The 9913-nt window shown below is 36.4% G+C and overlaps 1 protein-coding gene across 1 annotated transcript; it reads left to right on the top strand.

The window, feature by feature from the left end:
- Positions 1–3026: 3026 nt before the first annotated feature.
- Positions 3027–6496, top strand: LOC103448580 (DDRGK domain-containing protein 1-like). Its single transcript, XM_029088935.2, has 9 exons — positions 3027–3172; positions 3285–3423; positions 3566–3671; positions 4257–4360; positions 4811–4912; positions 5012–5173; positions 5668–5724; positions 6063–6099; positions 6222–6496. The coding sequence occupies exons 2-9, from the start codon at positions 3304–3306 to the stop codon at positions 6425–6427; spliced, it is 894 nt and encodes a 297-aa protein (XP_028944768.1). The 5' UTR covers positions 3027–3172; positions 3285–3303; the 3' UTR covers positions 6428–6496.
- Positions 6497–9913: the final 3417 nt, after the last annotated feature.

The following is a 9913-nucleotide window of genomic DNA, read 5'->3' as shown; positions in this document are numbered from 1 at the left end:
ACATATTACTCAAGTCAGATGTCATATGGGAAGATGCTCCAGAATCAATAAGCCAAAATTGTTGAGGATGAGCACTTGGCTGATGATGTTGTGATGAAGAAACATGCAAAGCAGTTGGAGCTTGAGTAGAAGGGTTAGAGTTTCTGAAATGGCAATATTTAGCACTATGATTCTTCTTCCCACAGATTTGACAACCCTCAGAAATGGTACTATCAGAATTCCGGAATCGGCAAGTTGGAGCAAAATGGCCAAACTTGCCACAAATTTGACAAGAGTTACTAGAAACACCATGTTGCTTTGGTGGAGAAGAACCAAGAATGCCAGGAGCCGAATTATAATTGCCATAAGTGGACTTGGAATTTCCAAACCGAGACTGAGAATTGTACTAAAATTTCCCTTTGTATTTGTTCTTGCTTTGGTTTGGCCTGATCCCAGAAGGACCGGATGAATAAAATGTAGACGGAGAAGAACCACCATAAGAAGTATCAGTGGAATGACCCTCAGGTTTAGAGACACTGCCATTATTTCGAGCAACCATAGCAGACAAGAAAGGTGTAATGGGAATGTTTTCAACCATTGCTTCCTCAGCAAGTAACTGAGATCGAAGATCTTTCATGGAGATGACATTTTCACGGCCTCGAATAATAGATCTCAGAGTATTATATTCAGATGAGAGACCATTCAAGGTCAAAATCACAATATCGTCATCATCGAACTGAACTCCAGCAGCAAACAGATAATCACGAGCTTCTTTAATGCGTTGCAAATATATCGAAATCGAATCCGTACCTTTCTTGATGTTCTGTAATTCAGATTTCATCTGAAAGATCGTTGCTCTAGTGACAATCGAAAATCGTTCTTTGAGACGCTGCCACAGATCATGAGCATTGGAACTACCAATTGCACAAGAAACTGTTGAAGGAGATAAAGTCGCTGTGAGTATTGCATCAATGCCCGATCGTGCATTTTCCAAACCTTGAAGTCATCACTTTCAGTCGAAGATGAAACATCACTCGAAGGGACAGAGGAACCTTCAGAAATAGGGACATTGAATCGAGCAGGACATGGATGAGACCCATCGACAAAACCCATAAGACCATGGCCTTCAAGTAGCAACTCGATCTGGAAATTCCAAGTTAGATAATTGGAATCATCGAGTTTGACAGTCACAGAAGAAGAAATTGTGGATATGAGAGACGTGATGGGAGATTGAAGAATTTGCAGTTGAGCAGAAGTCACCATTGCAACCGAAGAAGGAAGAAATCTAAATGAAGAATTTCTTAGAGGAATTATAACAAACACTTGGTGTGCAAAGAGAAGGTTGCACCCAGTCGAAGACCCAGAGAAAAATCAAGGCCCGAAGAAAAAGAAGACAGACCGTTGATGCAGAATATAGAGCGGAAGCAGAAGAACAAGATCGAGAAACCTTCAAGCCTAAGCTTTTCAGGCGAATGATACCATGTAAACAGAGAGGAAGAAAGAGATAGAGAGAAAGAAAATGTATGTATTATTTTTCAATTCAATTCAACAACATTAACACTGATTACATTGTGTATATATCTAGCAACATTGCTTAGATACTAAGCTAACATAAGACTCTTAAGATGTTGACACTTGTCACAACCTTACACCATAGACTCTTAACCAACTTAACTACCTCACATACATCCTAACCATCTCACACACATGCACATATTATAGTTATCAGTTGCGATCCTAAAGTCGTAGTACCTTCATGCATGCAAGTTATTATGGTCGTTTAGAACTCTAAGATACAAGCCTTTGAGATGTCTCATTCGCTAGGTACGATGACGACAAATGATGTGCCAAGTAATTATCAAGTTTCCGTTGATGAATGATGAGTAGAAATAGGATATCAGGGGATGTAGATGAATTTTTTATACAACGATATATTTACATTAAGAGGTGAAATAATAAATTGGTTACAAATTTATCATTATCGAGATTTGAACCTAACAGCCTAAAATTTCACTTCTAAGTGAAGAAGAACACTACTAAATTATAATCCTAAATGGCAAACGATGTAGATTGATTTTGAAGTGAAAAATTGAACATGTGAAACTTTGTTAGATTCTTCTATTTAAATAGAACTATTCACATCCCTTAAGAAAAGACATCTCATTTAAATTCAACGTGTATGAACTCTTATTTTAAGAGAAAATTCAGTTTTTCGATTTTATATGTAAGACGACTTCCTACTCGCTATTTGGGTGAGAATGCACCACCTCCATTCGTTTAAATTAAAATTTTAGTTTGAATGTATCATCTACAATTTACACGATACTTTTTCAGTTTTCTCTTAAATTTTTATCACAAAGCCATATATATGACTACAATAAGAATTTTGACTAAAACTTGTGGAAACTTAACTTCTACCTCCTTCAAGATAAATTTATGTCAATGGAATTCTTACTCCAAGTTGTTTAAGAGTCTAGAATGGGGAGGCAGATTGTCTACTCTTTCATTACCATGCTTTTTCCATCCCCTCCTACATTGTGTGGTCACGGTTAAGTCACGTTAACATTTTACATTGATTTTTTTATAGAGATAATAAGACATGTTGACGTGGTTTCACTGTAACCGCACAAATAAAAAGGGATGTGAATGACATGGTAAAAGGAGGGCAGACAATCTGCCTCCCTAGAACGGGTGAAAACACGCATAAAGATGAAACACGGTAATTTTGAAGGAATTCGTAATAAAGATTGACAAAGGTTATCCACACTAAAAATAAAAGTCTTGGTGGTAAATTGACAAGATTTTTAGTTCTGGTAGTATTTGTGACCATCTTTTATTGTCTCGGTAGTGTTAGGGAGAATAAATGTGTAGAGTATTTTACAAATTAAATTACATCGAAATTGATGAGTAAATTATTATTTAAATGTTGATTAACGTACTTATTTTTATTAACAACATATTATTTAGTTTGTAAATTTAATTTACCTATTTAATTTACTTAGCATTATTCTGTTGTCAACACCAAATTATTTTCTATGCGTTATTTTGAGAACTAAAGAATAACACCACGCCGTCGTTTTGATTGAGTAACCTCAAAAGGGGCTCGTGGTCGTCTCGTTCTCCGCAGTTCTCTCAGTAAGAAATCCAGTTAATTCATCCTCCATTGATTATCCGAAGCTTAACCGCTCTCAAGGCATCTCCTTACCCTAACTCACTGTTTGGTTACCGAGAAAAACCAAGAAAAATAGAGAAAATTTGAAGAAAAAAACCCCTCAAATTCGTGGTGGTGTTGTTGTTATTGGCAGAGCCTGAGATTGAGAAAATATGGAGGAAATGTTAGCAATTTTTCTTTCCATGCTTCTTGTTTTGGGATTAATTCCACTATATCTATGGAAACGCCGCCAAGATTCTCGACCGCCGCATGAACACGAAGAAGAACCTCAGGTTTAATTTTTTGAGCCCTAATTTCGTTGCAGCGTAATTGTTTTATTTTATTTTTTGTTCTGTTAATGATTTTTGGCTCAGAAAGTAGGCATGGTGTTTTGGATTTAATTTTTTGAATTTTTTTGGATTGATATTGATTTAGGTTGCTCAGAGGGAGGCGGTAGTGCGTGCGCCTGGCGGTCGCCGGATGCGTAGGAGGCCGGCTTCTGGAGCAAGCACATCATCAGCTGCTGCACCAGCTGTAGAAGGTTTGTGGTTTACGTTTAAGTGGCTAATTTTAATTTATATTAGTAAGTGGTTGGATTAAGTTCATAAGTAATTGCGACTTTGTGAGGTTTCGCGATGTTAGTTTCTCTCTGATTGGAGAAGCGTTTGTAATTGATGAATCATGATTGAAATAGATATCAATTGGTAAGCAGTGGTGAGATAATCAGGAACGAAAATATAAGTAACCGCATCTGTGATCAAATTAGGATTTTTTTTTTGGGGGGGGGGGGGGGGGGGGGAATATGGTTTATACGGTTGATCTGTTGGGGTCGACCGATGATTATTCCAGAGACCGAGTCATAGGGTTTATGGATTCATGAGGAGGGTACAAAAATTGAGGAAGTAAAGGATGTAGAATTAGGCAGTTCAGAGTGTAAGTTGACTCATCAGGTATTCTGTTTAGAAGACTTACCCGGCATAGGAAGTGTAAATTTGGACTTGTATGCTGGACAATTTATGCTTCAGCTATTGCATTGGTTAGCTTGCTTTAAGTGCTATTGATATTAAATAAGTTGAAAAATGAGTTATTCTGGCAATGAACTGTTAATCTATATTTCTAAATACAGAAACCGTTGATGGAAGTGATGAGGAAGATGTTGAGGGCGAGTATGAAGACAAAGCATCCAAGAAGAGGGAAAAGAAGCGTCAAGAGCGGGAAGCACAACGACAAGTATTCTTTCTTCCTTTTACTTCTTGATTTGAAATTTTGCACACACTCTCTCTCCCTATCCAGTCCTGATTAAGCTTGCACACACTCTTTTGCTCTCCGGTCCTGATTAAACTTTCTAGTAAATGTGTTGTGTCATGTCATGAATACCCAACAGGCCTTAAATTTTAGCGAGTTTCTAGATATTCAAATATCTACATTTAATAAAGACATAAACCATTCCCGTGTAGTCACTGAGGTGTAGGAAATGTTAGAAGTTTGATTACTATATCATTCAATCGATTTAAATTACTGAATGGCTGAATGACTAAAACATTTAATTGAGTTTATGCTTATGTTCTCTGAGGATCCTTGATTTTGGGTTACTTGCATTCCTTTTATATTATTTTCTTCCCTTTTCCTTTCAATTGAATCACAACTAATTATTTACTTGGGTCCATTCTTTGTTTGAAGGCTGAACAAGCTGCACGTGAATCAAGGGTAACAAAACAAGACCGCTATGCTGAAATGCGGAGGAGGAAAGATGAGGAGCGTGAGGCACAGGAGCGTCAGCTGGTGTGTTGATGTCCCTCTTTCATTTCTGTTTTGGCAAATTAGGATGTGTATTTTTATGTTGTTGGATTACTGCCTGAAGATTTGACCACTGTTTTGTAGGAGGAAGAAGCCAAAGCTCAAAGGGCTAGGGAGGAGGAGGCTGCTGCTTTAGAGTTTGAAAAGTGGAAAGGCGAGTTTTCAATAGACGCTGAAGGTACTACAGAGAATGAAGTGCAGGATGGACGTCAGGATTTGCTGTCTGATTTTGTGGAATACATAAAGGTAGAGTTCAATTAACTCATTAAAAAAAAATTATTGTTCTATACTCTAGCTCCCAAATACGTCCATCGGGTTGGCATCAAACTAGGGATGAAATGTGTTACTAAGGGGTGGGTTAAGGTAGTTTGTCCAATTTATTCAACCCCGTTGAGACAAACTCAACCTGGTCACAAGCTTATGTGCTCAACTTTTTCTAAGCCCTAGCTCAGGTTAGCTCCGCCAAGCTGAGATGAGAGGAATCTGTTTTGGTCAACTCAATCTGAGCTTGTGCTCATGCCTGAATGAATGGACCATGGTGGGACGCTTGGGCATGCAGCTTGCCATTTCCGTCCTCTCATCCTTAAGATAGCTTTATTGTTTAGAGTTTATTAATCTGTTAGCGTCCTTTTGTAACGATATGAGACCTCAATCATATGAATTAATGGTTGAGAAAGTAAGCATTTGAAGTTGAGGTTGTGATTTTGTTATTAATAATACCTTTAACTCTGACATTGCAGAAACATAAATGCATTCCCTTGGAAGATCTTGCTGCTGAATTTAAGTTAAGGACTCAGGTAATTTCTCCACATATTCATCCTAAATTAACTCCTAAATCAACAGTTTTCATGTCTCCTTATGTACCTCAAATTTCTGTAATAAATGAAGTTTTTAGTTGAAAAATAGTAAGGCACGTGGAAATAGGGTTTTTGTCATGGGACCAACCGTGATAAAAACCCTGCAGAAATATAATTTCTAAAAGTGATTGGTCAACTTATTGTTGCTCTTTTCGTTTAGAACATGCTTTCTTTTTTCATCTGTCACAGAAATAATCCATCCTTTTGGTATATCATGCATCGTTTGGATTTATGCTAGATTTGGCTTTCTAATTTTTCGATACTAATGATTCATGCAGGAATGCATCAATCGAATTACCAATCTGGAGAGTATGGGTACGTTGAGAGGCATTTCCTCATTGAGTTGTTTCACCCAGATGAATAATGCCTTGCTTCTGAAGGTAAAATGCCTTTGTTTTTTTGGTTGAGAATGAAACTGTTGTATTTGTTTGTGGTAGGGCGACTTTCTGGCGTCATGGACGACAGAGGGAAATACATATACATCTCCCAAGAAGAGATGCAAGCTGTGGCAGACTACATTAAGCGTCAAGGAAGGGTAAGCATTTCGCATCTCGCTAGCAAGTCCAACCAGTTCATAGACTTGGAGCCCAAAGCGCAGTTTGTTGAAGAAACCGGTACTGGGGCAGAGATAACTGTCGCTTGATTTGGTTAAAGTAACATGTAAAGGACAATCACAAACGTAATGAAAATCGTGCACGCTGAGTTAAGTTAATTAACAGGAAATATAACTAGAAGAGATTGTAGGGGATAGGTTTCTTAATTAGCGTTTTGATATTATCTTCGGTTATAGCAGCGTCGCCTTGTTTAACGTACTAACTGTAAACCGTCGTTCGCAAGTATTAGCGAGGAGCTAGCTTCTTCAACGAACGGTAACTATGCAGCGAGTACACATGGAAGCAAGCAATTCCAATAAAATTATATGAAAATGTAGGGTTAAGAACGTATGCACCATGGCGCCATTTGCCTCCACTAATCTTATTTCTGGACTTTGACAGAAATTTCTTTGTAGGTATACCTTTGGTATCTGGGAGGGTCCGGTTTGATTTGGTTCTCTCTCTCTAGAGTGAACCGGAATAGAAACCGAAAGATATCATTGGTTGGTTTTTTTTTTTTTTTTTTTTTTTTTTAAAATTTATTGTTAGAACCGCACGGTTTGGTGCATTTTTGTTCCGGTTTGGTTTGACCGATTTCCAGTTCCAAAAGAATTATATATCTTAGGGTTTGGGGTGTTAATATATTAAGTCATTTTTTATAACTCTTTTACTCGGTACCAAATCCGTTCATTTCAACCACAAATACAAGATACAACCAAATTCCTTCCGGCAACTTCCTTTGCCAACCCACAAATTCCCTCGCCTCGATCTCCCCTGCATCTCTCTCTCTCTCTCTCTCTCTCTCTCTCTCTCTCTCTCTCAATTTGCGGCATACTTGAATGGTAAACTAGGCATTTCTATGTGGTGTTACATGTTCTTTTGATCCAAGTGGTATTAGGGCAGTGGAATTTCAAACTTCGAAGAGTTTGGGTGCACATCTGAATGTTATCACCCGCTTTTAACTACAAATCTCTTTGCATAATTATACCCTTTATTGAAAGTGACCGCTTTAAACCATTTGAGTTACAAGTCATTGTCACAAGGGAGGTTTTAGATGTAGTCTCTAGCCACCAATTTTCTTTTACTGAAACCTTATTAGTTTTCTGTTTTATCAAAGTTCTTGACTTTTGTACACCTTAGCATATTAGTATTACATGTATTTCATGTCACCTATTTTGTATTCTAATTTGAAAATTATAATTTGCAGTTACTTATATTTATGGCGTTTTAAATAAAACACATAAATTGTGTGATTTAAAATACTAAAGATAGATTAGAAACTTAAAAACCATCATCATCATAATCTTCACCATCTTCATATCAGCCTCAGACACCAAAACCTAGAGAAATCATGCTAGCGCAGTTAACCATTAGGCTAGGAAGAAGGTCGGTCAAACACTTAAAAGCCAATACAAGATACCATAAAAAATAAGGAAAACTAATGAAAAGGGCTTGAAAACTTTGAGTTTTAATGATAAGGACAAAATAAAGGGTAAAGTGAATAGTACCAGGATTGACTTTTTAGTGTAAAAATGTGGTTTTTCGTTAAAGTGAACAGTACCGGGTGCTTTTCGTTAAAGTTCCCTAAAAAATAGGGAGTTTAGGGCCTGACACTATTCATTATTAATCAAAAAGATATTTTGTGTATGAAAAGTCTATAATCAAGCTCTTTTCTTTATTTACTCTTATGCAATTATTCCATTATTACAGTAAGGTCCACAATGATGTTGACATTTCTATCTGGAAATACATTATTTTACATGATGTTATTCAGTTTATGCTAATTTGTTGCCAGATCTTCATGCTTCCATCATGTTGTCAATGTTATGCAACTCTTCTTCTGTCAAATTGTTCCAGTACTGTTCATCACTTTCTTCTGCATCTTTCTCTATCTTCTTTCACCTTGTAGTACATTTTTGCTGTTTCTTCTTTGAAAATTTGAGGCTTTCAATAGGGCTGATGACTGATTCTTGTCTTGATGTAAATATACATTTCTTCTTCTTCTGCTACTAATACCATATCATACCTAAAATCTTCAAATTCATCTAAGGCAAACATTTGGATCCCTCTAAATTTCAAAATATATTTGTATGAAGGAGTCCACCTATGTGAGGAGACAGTGGATGGTCTAAAGGACTCTTCATTAATCATGACTATATGCCTAGCTTTCTCCTTATGCATATGTGCTTACCAATCTGGAGGACTATTGACAAAAATTATGCAAATTTCTTTCCACTTTTTAAGATAATCTTCTGCTCATTTTATAAGTTTTTTAGGAAATTATTCTAGCTGGGAAATATGGTTAATGAATTTTTTTTCAAGATAACCAAACTCTAATAGTAAGGTAGGGGTAACTTCTACCACATTATGCTTTTTCTAATGCTCATAACTAAAATGCCATGGTCTAAAATCTCTTATGTTAATCCTGACCAGAGCTATGTTAACTTCTGGTTTACAAGTACAATTCTCCGTACTATCACAAAGATATGGTGGATACATCTTTGTAATAATATCCATCCCTGGTTTTGGATTAAAGATGGACTGATACAAAGCACATTGTAATTGTAAATGTAACTCCTTCATGGACTGTGATACTCTGCTCAGGATCTCATTTTGCATATCTGGTGGCATTATTCTTAATTTTTCTTTTGAAATTTCTTCTAATAAAATATCATCTAATATTAAGTCTGAAGATACATTCCTAAGAAAATTTTCATATTTTTCTTGTTTTTCTTTGTCACTTAGAATCTGATGCTTATCATTATTTTGATGTTGCTCCATTTCAATGTCTTCTTCTAAGAGCTCAATCTTAATTTCTTCTATGGGCTCATTAGCCTTTTGTTCTATGGGTTCAATAACCTCTTTTCCTTTATTCTTATGCTGATCAATTTATAAACCTATTTTCAATTCTCTTTTCAAGGTGTCACTTGCCTTTTGCTGCATTCTAAGAAATTGGAGTTCTTGGTTCATTTTGGAAAACTTACCAAGTAATGATTCATGGTCCCTAGAGATGACTTGAAAGTTGTGCTCAAGAGAATGAGTATGTTGTTGGCTTTGGTGGAAATTAAAATTAAAGCTATCAAACTCTTGTTCTAAGGCTCTAATTAATTTTTCATGACCTAACCTCATGCTTGGCTGCTTGATTTGGATATTCCAAAAATTATCTAAGAGAATCTGCTGCCTATCAGAAAGCCCTGGTACCCTTGACCTATATCTCAGAGTTGAATTTTTAATTCTTTCAACAATATTGCCATTAAAGTTGAAAGTAGGTACTGGTGGTGATTCTGGTTTGCTTATGCTATTTTGGAATCCACTGAATGGTGGAGGTTGATGGTGCATCATTATGCTACTGAAATGTGCTCTTCTGCCTTGTGGTCTTGTGCTATTTGAGGATGATGGTCCACGATATTCTATATTTGTTCAACAAATTAATCTTGATAAAATATCAGCTAATATATTGTCATTACTTTTTATATGTTCAAAAATTGGTTTAAAACCATTTCCTGTAATTGAATCAACAAAATTAACCCATTTCG

The sequence above is a fragment of the Malus domestica genome, chromosome 11, assembly GCF_042453785.1.
Source record: "Malus domestica chromosome 11, GDT2T_hap1".
NCBI lineage: Eukaryota > Viridiplantae > Streptophyta > Magnoliopsida > Rosales > Rosaceae > Malus > Malus domestica.
The sequence above is the reverse complement of the archived record's forward strand: the minus strand, read 5'-3'. Positions and strand labels throughout refer to the sequence as shown.